At 37.2% G+C, this 22,161-nt stretch overlaps 1 protein-coding gene across 39 annotated transcripts in view; it reads left to right on the top strand.

The window, feature by feature from the left end:
• LOC109680818 (EF-hand calcium-binding domain-containing protein 3-like) overlaps window positions 1–22,161 on the top strand; it is a 108,879-nt gene that overhangs the window by 46,555 nt on the left and 40,163 nt on the right. For 18 of the 39 annotated variants that reach the window (XM_074045321.1, XM_074045348.1, XM_074045315.1 and 15 more), the window contains 7 exons: window positions 3,798–3,901; window positions 5,275–5,386; window positions 6,388–6,450; window positions 10,639–10,692; window positions 12,364–12,455; window positions 16,588–16,687; window positions 20,953–21,038. In XM_074045321.1, coding sequence (XP_073901422.1) covers window positions 16,628–16,687; window positions 20,953–21,038 — 146 coding nt within the window. In that variant the 5' untranslated portion in view covers window positions 3,798–3,901; window positions 5,275–5,386; window positions 6,388–6,450; ... (1 more) ...; window positions 12,364–12,455; window positions 16,588–16,627. Of the gene's footprint in view, window positions 1–3,797; window positions 3,902–5,274; window positions 5,387–6,387; window positions 6,451–10,638; window positions 10,693–12,359; window positions 12,456–14,505; window positions 14,532–16,587; window positions 16,688–20,718; window positions 20,861–20,952; window positions 21,039–22,161 lie in introns of all 39 variants that reach the window. The other 21 variants (XM_074045323.1, XM_074045328.1, XM_074045332.1 and 18 more) reach the window with 14 other exon arrangements.

The following is a 22,161-nucleotide window of genomic DNA, read 5'->3' on the forward strand; positions in this document are numbered from 1 at the left end:
CAGTATTACACTTATCCCAAAACCAGGCAAAGACACCTCCAAAAAAGAGAACTATAGGCCAATCTCCATAATGAACATTGACGCAAAAATCCTCAACAAAATAACTGCAAACCGAATTCAACAACACATCAAAAAGATTATTTACCACGACCAAGTAGGCTTCATCCCAGGGATGCAGGGGTGGTTCAACATACAAAAATCAATAAACGTAATAAACCACATTAACAGAAGCAAAGACAAAAACCACTTGATCCTCTCACTAGATGCAGAAAAAGCCTTTGATAAGATCCAACACCATTTCATGATAAAAGCTCTAAGAAAACTAGGAATAGAAGGAAAGTACCTCAACATTATAAAAGCTATATATGACAAACCTACAGCCAGCATTATACTTAATGGAGAAAAACTGAAACCATTCCCTCCAAAATCAGGAACCAGACAAGGATGCCCACTATCTCCACTCCTATGCAACATAGTACTGGAATTCCTAGCCAGAGCAATTAGGCAAGAAGAAGGAATAAAAGGAATATAAATAGGTAAAGAAATTGTCAAAATATCCCTATTTGCAGACGACATGATCCTCTACCTTAAAGACCCAAAAAACTCTATTCAGAAGCTTCTAGACATCATCAATAGCTACAGCAAGGTAGCAGGATATAAAATCAACATAGAAAAATCATTAGCATTTCTATACACTAACAATGAGCAAACTGAAAAAGAATATATGAAAACAATTCCATTTACAATAGCCTCAAAAAAAATCAAATACCTAGGTGTAAACCTAACAAAAGATGTGAATGACCTCTACAAGGAAAACTATAAACTTCTGAAGAAAGAGATTGAGGAAGACTATAGAAAGTGGAGAGATCTCCCATGCTCATGGATTGGTAGAATCAACATAGTAAAAATGTCGATACTCCCAAAAGTAAGCTACATGTTTAATGCAATTCCCATCAAAATTCCAATGACATTCATTAAAGAGATTGAAAAATCTACTGTTAAATTTATATGGAAACACAAGAGGCCACGAATAGCCAAGGCAATACTCAGTCAAAAGAACAATGCTGGAGGTATCACAATACCTGACTTCAAACTATATTACAAAGCAATAATGATAAAAACAGCATGGTATGGGCACAAAAACAGACATGAAGACCAGTGGAACAGAATAGAGGACCCAGATATGAAGCCACAAAACTATAACCAACTTGTCTTTGACAAAGAAGCTAAAAATATACGATGGAGAAATAGCAGCCTCTTCAACAAAAACTGCTGGGAAAACTGGTTAGCAGTCTGCAAAAAACTGAAACTAGATCCATGTATATCACCCTATACCAATATTAACTCAAAATGGATCAAGGTTCTTAATATCAGACCACAAACTCTAAAGTTGATACAGGAAAGAGTAGGAACTACTCTGGAGTTAGTAGGTATAGGTAAGAACTTTCTCAACGAAACCCCAGCAGCACAGCAACTAAGAGATAGCATAGATAAATGGGACTTCATAAAACTAAAAAGCTTCTGTTCATCAAAAGAAATGGACTCTTAAACTGAAGAGACCACCCACAGAATGGGAGAAAATATTTGCCAGCTACACATCAAAGGACTGATAACCAGAATATATAGGGAACTTAAAAAACTAAATTCTCCCAAAACTAATGAACCAATAAAGAAATGGGCAAGTGAACTAAACAGAACTTTCTCAAAAGAAGAAATTCAAATGGCCAAAAAACACATGAAAAAATGCTCACCATCTCTAGCAATAAAGGAAATGCAAATTAAAACCGCGCTAAGATTCCACCTCACCCCTGTTAGAATAGCCATCATTAGCAACACCACCAACAACAGGTGTTGGCGAGGATGTGGGGAAAAAGGAACCCTCTTACACTGTTGGTGGGAATGTAAACTAGTACAACCACTCTGGAAAAAAATTTGGAGGCTACTTAAAAAGCTAAACATTGATCTACCATAGGATCCAGCAATACCACTCTTGGGGATATACCCAAAAGACTGTGACACAGGTTACTCCAGAGGCACCTGCACACCCATGTTTATTGCAGCACTATTCACAATAGCCAAGTTATGGAAACAGCCAAGATGCCCCACTACTGACGAATGGATTAAGAAAATGTGGTATTTATACACAATGGAATTTTATGCAGCCATGAAGAAGAACGAAATGTTATCATTCGCAGGTAAATGGATGGAATTGGAGAACATCATTCTGAGCGAGGTTAGCCTGGCTCAAAAGACCAAAAAATCGTATGTTCTCCCTCATATGTGGACATTAGATCAAGGGCAAACACAAAAAAACGGGATTGGACTTTGATTACATGATAATGTGAGAGCACACAAAGAAGGTCTGAGAATAGGTAAGACACCCAAAAAACTAGATAGCATTTGCTGCCCTCAACGCAGAGAAACTAAAGCAGATACTTTAAGCAACTGAGGCCAATAGGAGAAGGGGACCAGGAACTAGAGAAAAGGTTAGTTCAAGAAGAATTAACTTAGAAGGTAACACACATGCACAGGAAATCAATGAGAGTCAACTCCCTGTATAGCTATCCTTATCTCAAGTAGCAAAAACCCTTGGTCCTTCCTATTATTGCTTATACTCTCTCTTCAACAAAATTAGAGATAAGGGCAAAATAGTTTCTGCTGGGTAGTGAGTGGTAAGGGGAGGGGGGTAAAGGGGATAAGGGAGGACACGGGGGGAAGAGGGGAGAAATGACCCAAACATTGTATGCACCTATGAATAAAATAAAAAATTTTTTTAAAAAGGGGGTAGAGGTGGAGAACACAAGCAAATTTAGAGAGTAAGATTGAATGCTGTGAAGGCTTCAAGGTAGCACTTACATAAATAAATGATTCCTAGGTTTCAAATTCAGTCATGTCCATTGAAATATGCTTCTCTGATGGGTCTGAATGAGAGGAGAGGCCTACCAGAATGACCTACTGTTAAACTTGCCTCATCTCAAAGTGGTATTAATTAAATGGATGGGCACTATAAATTCACATCTTGATTTTTTTTCTTTCTTTTGTTGCTTGTTTGAGTTAAAATAGTTACTAGAAAAAATCCTGAAAGATACTAAATTCTAACCCTTTACATTACAAATGAAATTTTTCATACTAATTTTTCTAAGTCAAAGATTTGGTCTCTGTGCCTAAACTGTCTTTTCTTATGGAGAATGAAATGGTTGACTTAAAAGTGGAGATAGACAAAGCAAAAACTTTTACAGGCGTGTAAGCAGTTATGGTGAAAAGGGCTTTCATTATTAACTAAGACCTTAATGCTTTATAGAAAAGAATTAAAATGTTTTTCAGCATTAGTTTTCTCTTCAGACATGCTAAATTGACTCCCCTACAAAATGAGCAGTTAAATATTTGTTTTGAAATCATATTGTGTAACTTTGGACTTTTCCTGTATAGAATTATTATTACATACAGTTTTGATCAATGACGTTTTTCCACATCACCATTGTTTATGCAATCAAAATATAAATCAGTACTATTCAATGTCAAGGTGAGGCTTTTGTAGAATTGCTACATAAAAACCCATAATTTGGGTAATATGATGGCATTTCATTTTATATCTGGAATTACATGAGCTTTTCTTTCTCTTGAATTGAAAATATGAATTCTGTTTCTGTTACTTAAACTCTGTATTCATATATCAGGTCTCATTGTAAATTTGTTCCTCTAACTAAAGATCATGCCACATAAGTAAATCCTTACATTGAAATCATTGGTCTGTTGCTAAAAATCTTACATGTTAATAACTTCCATCTCTCCAAAAGAGAGAAAGTTAACATCAGTAATCTGCACGATGCAATGAGAAAAATGGGGCTGATACTTACTGACAAGGAGTATGAGGAACTGCAGAAGGCTCTGTTGGTTTACAGTAAGTACTTAAGCAAATCCTTTGAAGCTTGGATTTAGGGGCTTAGAGGTGAAAACTTCTGAAAAATATGTATATATGGAAGTCCAGTAAGAATGCCTTTAGAAAACATAACTCTCACAAGAGAATAAATCCTGTTGCCTGTTCTTGTCACTTACATTGTAATACTGAAAGTGGCAACATCTTTCACCAGTTTCCACCATCAAAGCTAAATTTTCCTGTTTCCCTGCAAGCATTGCCTGTTCTAGATGAAGACCAAGGAGAAGGAAAATAAGGGAAAAAGGGAGAAAAGGAAATTAAGACTGTTTTTAATTCAGCCAATGAGTATATTATAACTACTGGTTTCATCCTACATTGAGGTAAAAATAGAATAAACTTCCAAACAAATCAAAAGTTTGTTTGGTATTTTTTTTCCTAAAATTATAGATGTTGTGCATGTTTGAGATCTCTTTGTTAATCTTCCCAACATTTAACCAATGGTGTCTTATCATATAGCTGGTGGAAAAATATATAAGGACTGATTGCTAAAAGCTGTGCAGGCCCTATGAGAAACATAGTCAAAGAGCAAGTAAAAAATATCCCCAGTCGGGGTGATGGCGCATGCCTGTAATATCAGCACTTGGGGAGAGGGGAGGCTGAGGTAGGAGAATAGCAAGCCGAAGACCATCCTGGGCTACATAGCAAGACCCGGTCTCAAAAATATATATATCCTTCTATGTAGTATTTTCTTATAAAATACTACATATAAATAAAATGGTCCAACTTTTCTTCATGCCAACTTATTGATTAATATGACTTATAACTTGCCATTCTTTTGAAAGTAAAGTATCATATTACTGTAGGAAGTTTTTAACACTATTTTCTGGTTAGACTTGGATCGGTTGTTTGTCGTTCCAACCATGAGTCAGTAGATTTGCCTAGTCCTCTATGGACCTCTTGTGAAAAACAGAGCCCCTGGGTCAATATTAAGGGAAATACCTTATTTACACTTTATGCACTAACTCTGTGTAAACAATTATTCTTTTAATTTTTAATTAGGTCTGGGATGTAGCTCAGTGGTACAGCATTTGCCTAGCATGTATAAGAACCTGGGTTTGATCCCCAGCACCTCAAAAAAAAAAAAAAAAGTGAAAGTCTTCCTAACCTCCCTACCTCCCACTAATCTAATCCTCCCCATAAAGGCAAATTGAATGGTTATCTTTCTCAATTTTTCCTACCATTAACAGACATATCTAAATCTTGGAACACACATATTAACAGTTTATGTTCTGGTGCTTTACCCTCCAGTTGGGGTTTTTTATGTATGACCATGATTAGCATTTTTTACTCTTAAACATCAGTGTTCATGTTTTTATTCCATGTCCTTCTTTCCTAAGAGCCATAGGTCAAAATAAAAAAAAAAAGTAGTAGAACCTCTTCTGGAAAGCATAGGAATTAGAATCAAAGATGAGGAGCTTGAAGAACTAGTGGCCCAACTACCAAGTAATGGTAAGTACTGTAGACAGCACTATGCTCTTCAGAGAAACACTGAGCCCCTCTGTTAATCTGAGGAAAATAGCCTCTTTACAACCATAATCAAATAAGTGTAAATCAGAAGACTCAATCCTGACTCATGAAGAAACACCATCTTCAAAAATGTTTTTGAAGGAGTGAATGGTGGTACACACTTGTAATCCCAGCACTCAGGAGGCTGAGGATCACAAGTTCAATGCCAATTAGAGCTACATAGCAAAAAAAAAGGCTGGAGGTGTGGCTGAAGTGGTGGAGTATGGGCCTAGCAAGCACGAAGCCCTGAGGTCAAACCTCATTATCACCAAAAAAAAAAATGCTTTTGGAAAGATATATCAGAGATACCACTTGTAGAACTCAGCTATGCCTAGGAGTGACACACATTTAAAAAGCTGAAAGAAGAATCACTTGAAGAGAAATTGGGGGGGGGGGCGGGGGCAGTACTAGAGTTTGAAGTCAGGGCCTCATGCTTGCTAGGCAAGCTAATAGAAATGTTTAAGATAAAAATTAAGAAAGTCAAAAGTCAAATGATAAACTAGAAGAGAATGGTTGCAAGACAAGGAGTTAATTTTCCTAATGTGGAAAGAGTCTTTGTACATTGATAAGAAACATAATGGGCGTAGAAAATCGGCCAAGTATGCAAGCAAGCACATGACTCATGTAAAGAGAAATATAGTTTGTACGTATGTACAATAGAACACATGAAGGGATGTTTAATCTCACCAATTATCATGAAAATACAAAGTGAAACACAATACAGAACTGTTTTCACTCCCCAAACTAGCAAAAATTAGTAACATTGATTATATCTAATATACATCTGTAACCTAACACAATAAATATTTGTTAATTATAATTTTTATAAATAAATAAGGAAAGATACAATTAGGACATTTCATAAGAAATAACACTGGATTCACTGTCTTCCTTCTTCACTACTTCTGTTGTTTTTCTTGGTAACTTCAGTGTCTTTCATATAGGTCAGAGGTTTTTGACTTCACTGTGCCATAGAACCCTTTGAAAGGCTGATGAATGAACCAATTGTAAGTATAATGTTTTAAATAAAATACATAGGATTACAAAGAAACTAATTGTATGAAAATGCAACTTATCAAAACATTCAAAATATAAATTCTTAGTACTTATTAAAGCATTTAAGAAGTTCTAGTGGCAGGTCAAATTATGATAGTGATGAGCATAAGCAACATTCCGACATAACACTGTGATATGAGAGCCAGCATGGTGGTGCACAGCTGTAATCCCATTACGTGGGAAGCTGAGGCATGGGGACTACAAGTTCAAGGCCAACCTGGGCAAAATAGTGAGATCTCATCTCAAAAAGAAACAGAAACACTGTGATATGAAAAACCTCACTGATTTATATTGATAACAAAGTTAGTTTGCTACAATTACTGTGATTTGTTGCCTAAATTAATAATTGAAGAAAATGCTAAATTTAAGTTAATGGTTAGTGAAAATAAAGATTTTTTTTCCTATTCAAGTTCAAGGAATCTCTGATTTCTTTCAGTAGAGGGTACGTGAACCCCAATTAAGAACTGATGATATTGGTCATCCATACAACATCCTGACCTCTAACTTCAATCATCTTTTCATTCCTTCCCCTTAACTACCGTTGCCATGATAATGACCTAGACCTTGTCCTCACCTATTAATTCATCACCTCCAAAATCTTTTATATATTACTGGGAGAGTATCTGCCTTGCAAGCACAAAGCTCTGGGTTCAAACTCCAGTACTGCCAAAAACAATCTTTTATATACCCACTCTCTAACCTGTATCCTTCCAGGTCACTTGCTAAGCAGACATTTCTGCCATAACACAATGTAGTACTTCCTAAAAAACTCCAGGTCTATAAAAATTGCTCACTAAAATAACTGTGCTTGTGGGGAAAATTCTGGAAGCACACAAAACTCCATGCCACTGTGAAATCAGAGCACTAACAAAAGCAGTAATTGATACTATATGAGGAAAGTTGGATAGCCCAGGCAAATAGCTCAAAGTAACTGGAAGCTATTAAATACACACACTCACACACACAGTTGAAAAGCTAGCTTGTCTCTCAGATAATGTAGATGGAAGCAGAGCTCTGAGCCAGTGAATCTGGTTCCCCCTCCTACATCATTGGGACCATTTATTATTACTATTTTTTTTTGAGGCACTGGGGTTTCACACACAGTTGAAAAGCTAGCTTGTCTCTCAGATAATGTAGATGGAAGCAGAGCTCTGAGCCAGTGAATCTGGTTCCCCCTCCTACATCATTGGGACCATTTATTATTACTATTTTTTTTTGAGGCACTGGGGTTTGAACTCAGGGCCTCACACTTGCTAGGCAGGCTGTCTTACCACTTGAGCCGCTCTGCCAGCCCTATTGTTAAAGCTTAACTGTCAGGGCTTTTGCTATAACCAACTCAGGATTTTTTTTCTTGCTGAAGTTTGTAATTAGGAAAAACTATGTATGAAGTATGTATGTATTATGAAATTATGTATGAATTATTAATGTAAAAATTGTCACTTTTTACATTACTGTGACATTGTCCCAATAGAATATGATGCCCTACTGCTACTGAAATGTGTGCTGCAGCACTGCAGAGCATACAAATCCCACCTTCAGCTTCTCTCCAGCCACGTGGAGCTCCTTATGCCTCTCCCCTACAACACTTCCATTATTTAACAACCCCTCACCACCATGTCTTCATTGCCTCCCTTCCTTAAATTAGATCCATGCTTGACATCATATAACCTTACAAGCTAGCAGAACTCCTATCGAATGTGCTTGGCAAACTAAGTCATCTTATTCCATGCTTACTCTTCAACAACCTAACATGGAAAACCACGCTAATAGAACTCATTCATATAACAGCCAAAAATTTAAAGTCAGCCCTTAACACTGCCAAAGAAGTCTCTGCTACATTTTCCAAGTAAATTCACTTCTTACTCCCAGAGACAATCTCACATCTTCTCTGTTCAAATTTCTATACCTTCTCACCTCAAGTTTCACCTAATGACCCCACTTCAGACTTCATAGAGAAAATAGATGCAGCTAGACAAAATGTCCTCATTTTCCTACCTTCATTGCTAGGAGCATAACCTATATACATGGCCACATGCCTGCCTTTTGCCTTGCTGTTACCGGAAAAGAATCACTGCTCCTTTAGTAGGCCAGCATTCCACTTGTGCATGCCTTCTTAAAGTCTTAACTCCTGCAATATTCCCTTTTTCTTGCCTGCATCAATTTCTCTCTCTCTATTGTATGCATGTGTGTGTGTATGTGTGTGTATGTCTGTGTATAAATACACAGACACACACAAAAAGTTGTCTCAAAAAGTTGTCATCACTGGCTCCACTTCCTTACCTCACATCCTACTCCTCACCACTCTCTAATCAGGCTTTCATCCCCACACTGCACTGGCCCAACTCCCAACAAGATTATCAGTGACCTGCTTCTTGCCAACATTCATAGTCAAGTCTGTTATTTCACTTGATATCTTGGTAGCATTTGACACAAGTAACCACCCCCTCCTTATTGACACATTTTTTTCCTTCCAATTTTTGAAGTCCCATTTTCACCTGGTTTTCTTCTTCCCTCACTGATAACTTCTTCTCTGTTTCCTGTTCTGACTCTTCCTCCTTACAATATCTCTACAAATACTGCAATGCCCAGGGCTAGACCGTGACTGCCTCTCTTATCTATACTCTCTTCCTAGGAGATCGAATCCAGTGCCCTTGGGTAAGATACCATCTCCAAGATGATGGAGTAAATGTTTCCTCTAGCTCAGTCACCCTGTCAGAAGGAGTATATTGAACAAGCTGTTTGATATTTCCACTTTCATTTCTTTTTTTGGCAGTACTGGGATTTGAACTCAAGGCCTTGCACTTGCTAGGCAAGAGTTCTACCACTTGAGTGACTCTGCCAACCTTCTACTTGCATTTCTAGAAACCATCACCAGTTCAATGGAATTACTAATTCCCCTATCTCAGTAGTCATATTCATCCCCATCTCAGTAGACATATTCTCTCTGATGATTGGAGGGTGGGGGTAGGGGAGATTTGGTTTCATTCTTGATTTCTCCTTTTACTCATATCCCACATTCAAATCTAGGCTCTACCTAAAAAATATGTCCAAAAGCCACCTATTTATCACCACTGGTGCAACCATAGCCTAAGCCACCATCACCTTTTTCTTGGGTCAGTGAAATAGTCTGTCTAGTCTCCATTCCTCCTGCTTCCTCGTTCTGCACACACCAGCAAGAGGGATGTTTTGAAAGCTGAAATGCAATTACTCTGTTTTTTCTTCAAGTCCTCCAATGACACCAGAATAAAATCCAAACTTTGAAACCAGAATAAAATCCAAACTTTATCATCATGGCTTACAAGACCCTGTCACATTGGTCTTCTGTCTCTCAATCGTGTCAAATTCATTTCCATTTTAAGACTACTGCACATACTCTTCTTCAAACTACACAAGAATATTCTTTGAATATTCTTTCCCCGATTCTTCACATGGCTAACTCCTCATCTATTCAGGCAGGCTTCAACCTGGCCTCCCTGTCTAAAACAATCCCATCCTATATTCTTTGTTATGTTTCCCTGTTTTATTTTTGATAGCACCTTACCAGTATCTCAAATTATTCTTTTTGTTTATATGCTTATTATTTGTCTTCCTCACTAGATTGTGCACTCCTTAAGAACAAGAATGCATCACCTTGCTTACTTTTGCATCTCCCAAGGCCTAACAAAGTCCCTGGCACAAAGTAGTTTCTCCATAAATATTTGTGGATTAACTGACAAAATAAAAATATGTAGAATCAGATTCACTTTGTCCTGTCTCCCTGCACTTAACTACCCAGTCATTTCTCAATTTCAATGATTCTGGTATGTAAAGCAAAGGAAAAGAGAAGATACAATAATGATTTGTTATACACTGAAAGCTTTCTTTGTTTCTAAGATAACAATATCATCTGTGAGGATAAGTCCATAAAATTCTAAGGAAAATTGGAAAAAAAATCACTGAATTTTTTTTGGTGGTACTAGGGTTTGAACTCAAGGCCTTATGCTGGCTAGGTAGGCTCTCTACCACTTGAGCCATAGCCCAGTCCAAAATTGCTGAATTCTTATGATCTTCATAATTTCAGAACTTAATACAGTATAAATTTGTGAGTCTCAGTAACAATGACATATCTGACCCTGAAGTATACTTCCCTTGCCTTATAGGTAATAGAACAGTTGATCTGAATGATCCGATGGATGCCATTAGTTACATCAAAGGTGAGTTGCAAGTTATTATGAAAAAAACGTTATGAATAGCATCTTAATGCCTTATGATTCATGAAAGAGGAAAACATTCCCCATTCATAAAAGTTTAAATTCTATCAGATAGCATATGTTCAGTTTTGTGGATGCTGCTGAACTTGGGTAAATAATTACTAATATGTATTTATATATCGATGTTCATAGTATCTCTGAAATTTTCCCCAAGAGAGATCTTCATACAGTAATAAATATCAAAAGCCATAGAACTGTTTATGTCCTTTTCTCCACTAACCCCACTCTTAAAAATGTATCCTATGGAAATAATTTTATTAAATAAAATTAAAAATCTCTACCTAAAGACTTTCATTCTATGAGTAAGAAAATTGAAAAAACCAAGCATTAGTAGCACACACCTGTAACCCTGGCCCTCGGGAGGCTGAGGCAGGAGAATAGCAAAACTGAGGCCAGCCTAGGGTGCATCGCAAGTTCTAAACTATTTTGGGCAACACAGCAAGACCCTGTCTCAAAACAAATTAAATAAATAAAAGAGGCTGGGCACCTGTGGCTTAGCACCTGTGATCCTAGCTACTTGGAAGGCTGAGATCCAGAGGATCACAGTTCAAGGCTAGTCCGGGCAAGTATTTGAAGAGACACCCTCTCATCTCCAAAATAGCCAACTCAAAATGAAATGGAGTCTTTGCTCAAGTAGTAGAGCACCTGCTTTGCCCAACACAAAGCCCTGAGTTCAAACCCCAGTCCCACCAGAGGGAGAGGGAGGAAGGGAGGGAGGGAGGGATGGAGGATGGGAGGGAAAGAAAACTGAATTAGGTCAGAAATATCTAACCATATGGTAATTACTGCATATAAACCACGCATGTCAGTTTAATGGGAGAGTATGTGTTGAAATGTTAACTGTGAAGACTATGTGGCAACTGAGGAATGTGTTTATGAAGAGATGGTTTTAGGTTGAAAAGGCAAAATACAGAATTGTACATATATTACATTCTCACATTATAACAATATTACAAAGTATAAGAGTCTTATTATGAAAGACCAGAATGGGATATGAAAAACTGAAAATGTGTTTTGTGGTATGGTGATAGAATCGTCTTTTTCCCCTGTAACCTTTAGTGTTGTTACATTGTTTTTACAATGGATGAGAAAAGCTTCATTTTGGTTGTGTTGAAATGAATAAAATTCTTGGAATGCATAGTGACCAGAGAAGCAAACTACAGACAAATATATTTTTAAATAAATAAAAAATAAATTTTAAACACTGGTATGTATTGCTATAGTCTTACCTACTTGAGAGGCTGAGACAGAAGAATTGAAGGTTTGAGGCCAGTCTGGGCAACATAGGCAACATGTTTTAAAAAAAAAAAAAAAGAAGAAGAAGAATATTCAAGTGGGATGAAGAAGACAAAAAGTAAAACTAAATCCTTATATTGGCTTAACTTGGTGTAAACTTTGTAATAACCCACCAGCCAATTCCTAACCCCTGGTATACGTTCTTCTTTGTAACCCCTAAGCAGAATTAAATACATGGATTTTTTTTTCTAACTCTTCTTTTAATTCTGTGTATACCACACAGGTGATGGTAGGTATAAGCACAGATAGTGTTTTTTATCCTTCGTAAATAGTCCCTTAATATTTCTGCACCTCATTTCTCACCTTTTTTAAAGAAAGGCAGTTGACATCCAGAACTTAGACAAGTTTCTACCCAAGTGAGGGGATTAAGCACACAGAAGAAATGGTGGATCTAATGCCTCATCTGAGTGGTGAGTGGGTTTTTATAATTATGTTGTCTTCCTAGAAGTATATTTGTATCCTGTATAGAAGATCCTCAGATCTTACGTCAGTGTTATTTTTGTATCACCTGAGGAAGTGTTTCTTCACATCCATTGTGCATATGAATCACTTCACATCTAAAGTAGAGCCAGAAACTTGCATTTCTAGTGAGCTCCAAGTGACAAACAATGATGCTAGTTCATGAACCACATTTTGCTTATTGAGGACCCAAAAGATGAAGAAGGGAGATAATATGTTAATATTATGCCTGGGCTTTCCTTCCTTAAATCACAAGTGCAACCAATATGCTAATTTGTGCCTCAGAGCATGATTCTATCCCAAAAGGAAGGAAAAATATTAAAGTAACTGAAGTTAGAAAATAAAAATGAGTGCTAGGAAGAAACACACAGAAAAGCAAGAGGAGTTTAGAGATGGTGCACTTAGTTTGCATGTTTGCTTATTGAGATTTTTCATATTGTTTATTGAGTTTAGTTATATGACTTACCCACTGGTCCTCATGTTTCTTCTTTTTCTTCTTTCTTTCTTTCTTTTTCTTTCCTTTATTTTCTTTTCCCTTCTTTCCTTTCCCCTTCTTTCCTTCCTTCCTTCCTTTCTTTTTTCAGTATTGATTGAACCTAGGGACTCAAGCTTGCTAGACAAGTGCTCTACTACTTGAGCTATGCTTCCCCCCGCAGACTGGTTTCTACTACTAGAAACCAGCTATTCCGGGGGAGAAAAAAAAAAAACTTATCCAAACACATTAGCGAGTAGCATTCCCTCCATAATGCTTCAGTGGTGTTGCCAGATCATGTCTGTGCAGCTCTAGCCTTGAATTTAAGACTGTACACTGAGGGCTGCCAACATGGCTCAAGCGGTGGAGGACCTGCCAGCAAGCCTAGCAAGTGTGAGGCCCTGAGTTCAAACCCCACCCCAGCCCCTGCCAAAAAAAAGCCTATACACTGAGCTGGGGTATAGCTCAGTGGTGGAACACTTGCCTGGCATATGTGCAAGGCCCTGGTTTGACCCATACCACAGTTTAAAAAACAGAAAAACAAGAAAGACCACATATACCCCTCAAACCACTGAACTACTCATTACTCCTTTAAAATATCTTGTTCCTTCCTACTTTTATCCCTCTATTAATACAATTTCCTTTATCTAGAATGCTCCTCCTCCCCTCCATCTCCATCTATCCAGCAGATAGAGCCTATTTCACTGCCCCATGCTCACCATGTTTTCCTTGATTCCTACTGGTATCTATTCCCTGGTCAGAATGCCAGCCTTCCTTCTCTTAACTCTGACAGGACTTCGTAGCAGTACTCAGTAGAGACCCAGACTGTTCCACCTTACACTGATTTCTTTTGTCTATGCCTCAAGCTTCTTGAGAATAAGTAAAGTAGTGCCTTACATGTCTGGATTATCACCCCTCCCTCCCTGAAACTTTTGGTTCCTTTCTTGTTGATTTGAGACATGGTTTTGCTACATACCCAGACTGGCCTCTAATTCAAGATCCTCATGCCTCAGCCTCCCCCACCAAGTGTTGGAATTATAAGTGCGCACCTCCTTTTTCAATAAATGGACATATATTCAGTTGCTCAAGCCAAAATCTTTTTTGTTTTCTTTGTTTTTTATATATTTTTTAATTGTTGTTGGACTGGGGTCATTGTGAGATTTGTAAAAGTTTTTTACAATATATCATAGTTGAATTCACCCCCCTAGCATTCTCCTTTATCCCCCCTCCCCCATTCCTGGAATAGTTTCAACAGGTGTCATTTTTCCATTTTCATATATGCATATATAATATTTTCATCATATTCACCCTCCTACAACCTTTCCTTACATCCTCCTTCTTCCTTCCCTCTGGTTCCCATCCCCCAGACAGGACCTGTTTTGCCTTTCTGTTCTCTGTTTTTGTATAAAAAAAAATGACGTTTTTGTTTGTTTAAGATAGCTATATAGGGCATTTCCTTGTGACATTTCTGTGTATGTATTGTAACCCAAATTGGTTCATCCCCTCTATTTTTCTCCTTTCTACCTTAGTCCCCTTCTTATGATGATTTTAACAGGTTTGAAAATTTTATATTCATTCTTGTATAAAGAGTGCATCAATTGTATTCACCTTCTTAAGTTCCTTCTTTTACCCGCCCCCCTCATATGTGACCTCTCCTTAGCATGACCTGTTTTTCATAATATTGCTGTATTGTATTAGGTCTATATTACACATATGAGAGAAAACAGGCTTTCTCTAAGCCTGTTTAATTTCTAAGCCTGACTAATTTCACTTAAGATGACGTTCTCCAGTTCCATCCATTTACCTGCAAATGACAAAATTCCATTCTTTTTTGTGACTAAATAAAATTCCATTGTGTATAAATACCACATTTTCATAATACATTCATCAGTAGTGGGACATCTTGGCTATTTCCACATGTTAGTTATTGTAAATAATGCTATAATAAACATAGATGTGCAGGTGCCTTTATTGTAAACTGACTTACATTCCTTCAGATATATGCCTACAAGTGGTATTTATGCTTTTTTTTTTTTTGGTGGTACTGGGGTTTGAACTCAGGGCTTCACACTTGCTAGGCAGGCGCTCTACCATTTGAGCCACTCCACCAGCCCCCTACAAGTGGTATTGCTGGATGATATGGCAGTTCTATTTTTAGTTTTTGAGGAGCCTTCATACTGTTTTCCATAATGGTTGCACTAATTTACATTCCCACCAGCAGTGTATGAGGGTTCCTTTTATCCCCACATCCTCACCAACATTCGTTATCATTTGTGTTCTTGATGGTAGCCATTCTAACAGAAGTAAGGTGAAATCTTAATGTGGTTTTGATTTGCATTTCCTTTATGGCCAGGGATGTTGAGCATTTCTTCATGTGTTTTGTTGTTGTTGTTGTTTTGGTTTGGTTTTAGCCATTTGGAGTTCTTCCTTTGAAAAAAGCTTTGTTCAGATTATTTTCCCATTTCTTCATTGGGTCATTGATTTTTTTGGAGAGTTTAGTTTTTTGAGTTCCTTATATATTCTGGTTCTTAATCCCTTGTCAGATATATAGCTGACAAAGATTTTCTCCCATTCTGTGGGCTGTCTCTTCAATCTTATGACCATTTCTTTAGTTGTGCAGAAGCTTTTTAATTTCATGTAGTCCCATTTGTCAATCCTTTCTCTTAGTTACTGAGCCTTTTGAGTTCAAGGAAGTCAATGCCTATGCTCATTAGTTCTAGAGTATTTCCTGCTCTTTCCTGCACTACCTTCAAAGTTCCAGGTCTTATACTAATTAAGGTCCTTAATCCACTTTAATACTTATACAGGGTGAAAGACATGGATCTAGTTTGAGTTTTGTGTATGCATCCAGTCTTCCCAGCAACATTTGTTGAAGAGGTTGTCTTCTCTACATAGTAGATTTGGGGCATTTTTGTCAAAAAATCAGGTGGGTGTAGTTGTGTGGATTCATATCTGGGTGTTCAATTCCACTGGTCTTCATGTCTGTTTTGTGCTAGTACCATGCTGTTTTTATTGCTGTGGCTCTGTAGCATAATGTGAAGTCAAGTATTGTTGCTCTTTTTGCTCAGTATTGCCTTGGCTAGTCTCAGTCTTTTGTGTTTCCAAATGAACTTTAGGGTTGATTTTTCAATCTCTGTGATGAATGTCATTGGAATTTGGTGGGGATTGCATTGAACATTTAGATTGCTTTTGGTAGTATAGCCATTTTCACAATATTGATTCTGCCAATCCGTGAGCATGAGAGGTCTTTCCATCTTCTGTAGTCTTCTTTGATTTCTTCTTAACAACTTCCGTTGTTAAGTTTATTACTATGTATTTTTTTAGGCTATTGTAAATGGAACTGTTTTCCTATATTCTTTCTCAGACTGTTCATTGTTGTTATATATAGAAAGGCTACTGATTTTTGTAAATTGATTTTATATCCTGCTACTTTACTGAAAGTGCTTATGAAGTCTAGGGAGTTGTTGGTGGAGTTTTTTGGGTCTTTTAGGTATAAGATCATGTCATCTGTGGAAGGAAGGACGAAAGGAAGGAAGGAAGGAAGAAAAGTGATAAATGAATGTTCTTGATTTCAATTCTGACTCTAGTGCCTTTCAACTTTTTGCTTTTAGTGTTTGACACATTAAGGCATCAAAAAAAGCAATATGAATTATGATGGATATGTCACATAACTCATTTTCTTCAGTTGCCCACTCACCAGAGGAAAAAATAAGATAAACTATAATCCTATTAATACTTTCTGTAGCTTCAGAAATTTATATAATTTTGATTCTTAATCTTGTCTTTTAAGCAAAAGGAATGGTGACTCCACCTAAGTTGATGAGAACTGCCAGTGATATTAAATATGAGTGTAAAACCTGATGTGATGGTGTATTAAAAGCAGGGCTTAGTACTTTGATGTATAGTTCTTAATACCATAGTGTCTTCCCTAATTGTCTTCTCAGTTTCTATCCTCAGTCCACTGATCCATAAGGTGATTGGACACCATTCTCTCTCCAACTGTTTTTCTATACCACACAGATTCATATTGATTATCAGGTATTTTATATTATTTTCTAATAGCTTCATTTGCTATTTTTAACCTATAACTACATTGTAACTATTTAGTATCATAGTGTAGTTTACAAAGTAAATGTTCTTGACTCTGCCATTGAGGACATTAATTCAATTCATTGAGCTTTAGTGTCCTTATTAATAAAATGATGGGTGAATTCAGTTGCTGATCTGTTAGTTCCCCTTCTTTAAAATTCTAGCTCTAACTTTTGTACTTGAAAGGATACTACCAAAAAAAGTATAAAAATAATGTACAGAATGGGAGAAAATACTTGTAAATCATAAACTAATAAGGGTCTAGTATTCAAAATACATAAAGGTCCTTTATAGGAAGGGGTGGAGGGAGAGAGACAATGGGGGTGATGTAACTAATGTACAATATAAGCCTAATCAGAATTGTCACTATGAATCCCCCCATGTAACCATGTATTTGGTGGTTTGCAGAAAAAGGATTAGACAATTCAATATAACTTGCTAGAAATCTGATGCTAGGAATATTTTCTGATACTTTGAATTGACTTTCAAAAGAGTAAATCTCTGAGAGCTATGTGTGGAAGTACACACTTATAATCCCAGCCCTGGGGAGGTCCCATCCTATGGGAGCTGTCAGGAGGAGAATCTTGAGTTTGAGGCCAAGCCCAGTCTACATAGTCAGAACATGTCTCAAAAAAAAAGAAGAAAAAAAAATCAATGAGGAGATGTACATCTATGTGTTCCCAGCAGCACAATCAAAAGGCAGAAGCAACCCAAGTATCCATCGACATATGAATAGATAAATAAAATGCAGTATGTATATATAATAGACTATTATTCAGCCTTTAACAAAAAAGGAAATGTTGACCCAGGCTACAGCATGGATGAACCTCAAGGATGTTAGGCTGAGTGACAGGAGTCAATCACAAAAGATGAATTCCTGTATGATATAAGAGATACAGTGTATCTTATATGAGATATCTAGAGGAGTCAAATTCATAGAAACAGAAAGTAGGGTAGTTGCCAGGAGGTGGAGGGAAGGAGAAATGGGAAGACTTATTTCATGCTCATAGTGCTTCAGTTTTGCAAGATGAAAGCATTCAGTGGGTTGGTTATGCAACAAAGTGAATAAACTTAACAATACTAACCTATACCTTAAAAATAGTTAAGATAAGGGCTGGCGATGTAGCTCAGTGGTAGAGTAGAGTACTTGCCTACCATAGGAGAGGACCTGGGTTTGATCCCTGGAACAACCAAAAAAAAAGAACTGATTGAGATGGTAATCTTATGTAATATGTATTTTACCAAAATTACAGATAAATAATAATTTAAAGCTTTTACTTCTCACTTGGAATGGAGGCCTAGGTATTTGGGAGGATGAGGCAAGATTTAAGGCTTGAGCCCAGGAGTCTGAAGCCAGTCCAGAAAATACAGTGAGACCCTATCTCTTTTTTAAAAAATAAAATTTGTACTTCTCACCAACCCCATCCCATACGAACTGTTATTATCCCCCATTTTAACACAGGAAGTCCTTAGTAAATATTTGTTGAATTAATTTGTAAATAAGCCTTCCCTTTTTTCTTCTTTATGTTCCTGACCAGAATAGGAGGCAGTGTATCAAAGTATCAGAAGAGCTGGTAAAGTTAAATCGTAATGAATGCACTCCCAGGGCAGAAATCAGAGACTTCCAGAAATGCTGCCACTAAGTGAAGCTGGGAGCACTCTTGGAAGCCCCACTATGTAACTACCTAATCTTTAGGTGCCAGAGGCTGTGTTTAGCTATATAGATGAAAGACACTCCTAACTCCTGTGCTAGAGGATTTAAAATGCCATAGGACATGTCAAATCATGAATATTATGGTTTCTGCTTAAAACATCAAATTTTTCTTTTTTTTTTTAATGCAGGGTCTCACTATGTAGCCCAAGGTGGCCTCTTGCCTCAGCCTCCTAAGTGCTGGGATTACAGGTGTGAGCCATCACACCCAGCAATTTGATCTTTAATTGCTCTTTTTAAATTACTTCGCCTACTAATATTAAAGACTACAAGCCTATGAATTGATTGTTTTGCCCTCTTTCTAGGCTTAAAAATTAATGAAATAGTTTCTATCAGTATTCAGTCAAAGCACATGGTAAAATGTTTTATCTGAACAGCTTTCAACTCACTAATGAAAATATATTAGTACAGAATTTAAAACAAAAAATTCCCCTTCCCTAAAATTTTGCCATTGTCAAAATGTTCTGATTTTATAATTCACACCCTCACACACCCTGCGGATGCTGAATGAACCACCTTGAAATCACATGTGCTCTCACACTGGAAGGAGCAGGAGGCTCATTCTCTCCCTGGCCTGAGCCTGAGCAGTGAATGAGGTCACAGTTGTATGATGGAACAAAAACCCTTTATTGGATTCTTGATCTGAAGCCCCAAAATGGTTACTAGCACAGTTTAAAAGTAGGTAAATATCAGGATTTTTTACAATTGTATGCTGAGTCCTTTTTAAAAAAGTCTATCATCTCTATGACAGATTGAAGGTAATTTTTTTAAGTAATGATTATTTTGAGACATGAAGACAATTTCACAGCACCTTTCACGTGCCTAAATTGTTGAGCACCTCCGAAGTTCCCAGCTCTGTGGTAGGTTTCTAGATTCTGAACACCATGTAATTGAGTTGCTTAGAAACAAGTGCTTTCCAGGCTCTTAGGTGAAGACCTGGGAAAAATGAATTCTAACGGAACATTCTGAAACTTTCTTTCTTCATGGTTTAACAGCATTTATTGTTCATTATTCCTAAGTTAACTCCAGTTTTCTTGTCAGTGAGCCACCTAATCAATGCACTCTAACATTAAAAATAGTAACTGGAGTGACAAAAACAACAAACAAAAGAGGAACCCTCACCACCCAGTTTCTGGTCCTTGGGCCCTGTTTGTCTCAAACCATGCGAAGGGGAAAGTGAAGACTAGGGAGCCCACAGCAGTGAAAGAGTCCATAGCAACAGCATTGTATCTCAGACCCTCTCTGCTTTTGAGAAAGACCAGTGGGCTCATAAAAACTGACAGGGAAGGGATGTGTGTCCCCAAGGAAATCTGGAGACAGAAACAAGTAGGCAAATATTTTAGAAATGCTGTTAACATTTTATTCTTTTTCAACTGTGACATGAATGTTCTGTTTTCCTAAATACTCTTTAAATACCTTTTCCCATGTATTTCTAGGATGCTTTGTATCATTTGGCACTATTTTTTATTTAATGTACACAACTTGATGATTTGATATGTATGTAGATTGTGGAATAATCACTGCAATCAAGCTAATTAACATACAAGTCACCTCACATAGTTACCGTGGGGGGTTGAGAATTTTGGATGTACACTCGTAGCAAATTTCAAGTATACTGTAGTGTTATAGTGTTGTTATCTATTGTCACTATGTTATACATTAAATCTTCACAACTTACACACTTCGTATAACTGAAACTTTGCACCCCTTGACCAATATCTCCTCATATCCCCCTCTTCCCACCGTTCTGCTCTCTGCTTCTGTGAGTTTGTGTGTCTGGCTTATTTCAGTTAGCATTTATTTTTATACAGGGTCAGAGTGACACCATTTGAAAGGGAAAGCTTTGGCAAGAAACTTTGCTTAGAGATCTAGGGACAATAAAGGGACCTTTCCACATGGCCTTCTAATTCTGCATATAACTCTAACTTGAATTTGTATATAGTGCCAGGCCTTGAGTTGGGCAAGTTGCAAAAGAACATGAAGAATAACCTGTAAACTGGGTGTGGTAGAGCACACTTATAATCCCAGCACTCAGGAGACTGAGGCAGGAGGATCATGAGTTCAAGACCAGCCTGGGCTGCATGGTGAGAACCTGTTTAAATAAATACATACGTACATACATGAAAATAAAGAAACTAATACGTGAGTTGATCCTTAATTGTATCTTCTGAATTGCAGAGTCTCTGGCCACATGGCAGTTTCGGAAATTAAATCAAAACTTAAGCTAAAGCCCCTAAAAGTACCTATCTTCTATAGCAAGAGGTAGGTAATAAAAATATTAATATGTTATGATAAAGAATTATTAATGTAGTGAATATATTAAATATACCATAAAGGCTATGATGAAACGAGGTAGAATGTTCCTCAGATATCTGTTTTGTATTAAGTTTTGCTTGTAAAGTACATTAATTAAAGAGAAAGATTTTTTTATAAAAAGGATAAACATTCTTTTTAACTGTAGAAACAGAATTCTCTTTCCTGTTCTCCCAAATGAGATATTTTGTGTTAGGCAACAGAGTACCCTAGAGAGCTGGGCATAGTGGTGCATACCTATAATGCCAGCACTGAGGTTGAGTCAGGAGATTCAAGAGTACAAGGTCAGAGATTGAGAGGATCGTGGTTTAAGGGCAGCTGAGACAAATAGTTTGTGAGACCCCCATCTCCAAAATAACCACAGCAAAATGGACTAGAAGTGTGTCTCAAGCAGTAGAGCGCCTGCTTTGCAAGCAAAGCCCTGAGTTCAAACCCCAGTTCCACCAAAAAAAAAAAAAAAAACAGTTCAAGCCCAGCCTGGGCTACATAGTAAGACCTGTCTCAAAACAAGGTCTAGAGATAGAATGCTTGCCTAGCATGCATAATCCTTAACACAAACAAAAAACAAACAAATGAACAAAAAAAGAATATCCTAGAGAGCTCAAGGAGTTGTCAGTTTTATAAGGTATTTTGAGTGCCAGCTTAAAAGAGAATAGATTTAGAAAATCCTAAAGAAAAAATAATCCCTAAGCAAATCAAAATATAGAGAAAGGAAAAAATTAGAATACACAGCTGGCCACCAAATATCAAGTAAATCTGTTATTGTAAATCAATTTTGCATATTACCACTGACACCAATACTTGTAGAGACTGGAATCATAACTCATTGAAGTTTTTTTTTTCATTATTTTATTATTCATATGTGCATACAAGGCTTGGGTCATTTCTCCCGCATGCCCCCACCCCCTCCTTTACAACGCACTCCACCCCCTCCCTCTGCTCCCCACCCCCTCAATACCCAGCAGAAACTATTTTGCCCTTATCTCTAATTTTGTTGAAGAGAGAGTATAAGCAATAATAGGAAGAAACAAGTGTTTTTGCTGGTTGAGATAAGGATAGCCAAACAGGGAGT

This window comes from Castor canadensis, chromosome 11, assembly GCF_047511655.1.
Source record: "Castor canadensis chromosome 11, mCasCan1.hap1v2, whole genome shotgun sequence".
NCBI lineage: Eukaryota > Metazoa > Chordata > Mammalia > Rodentia > Castoridae > Castor > Castor canadensis.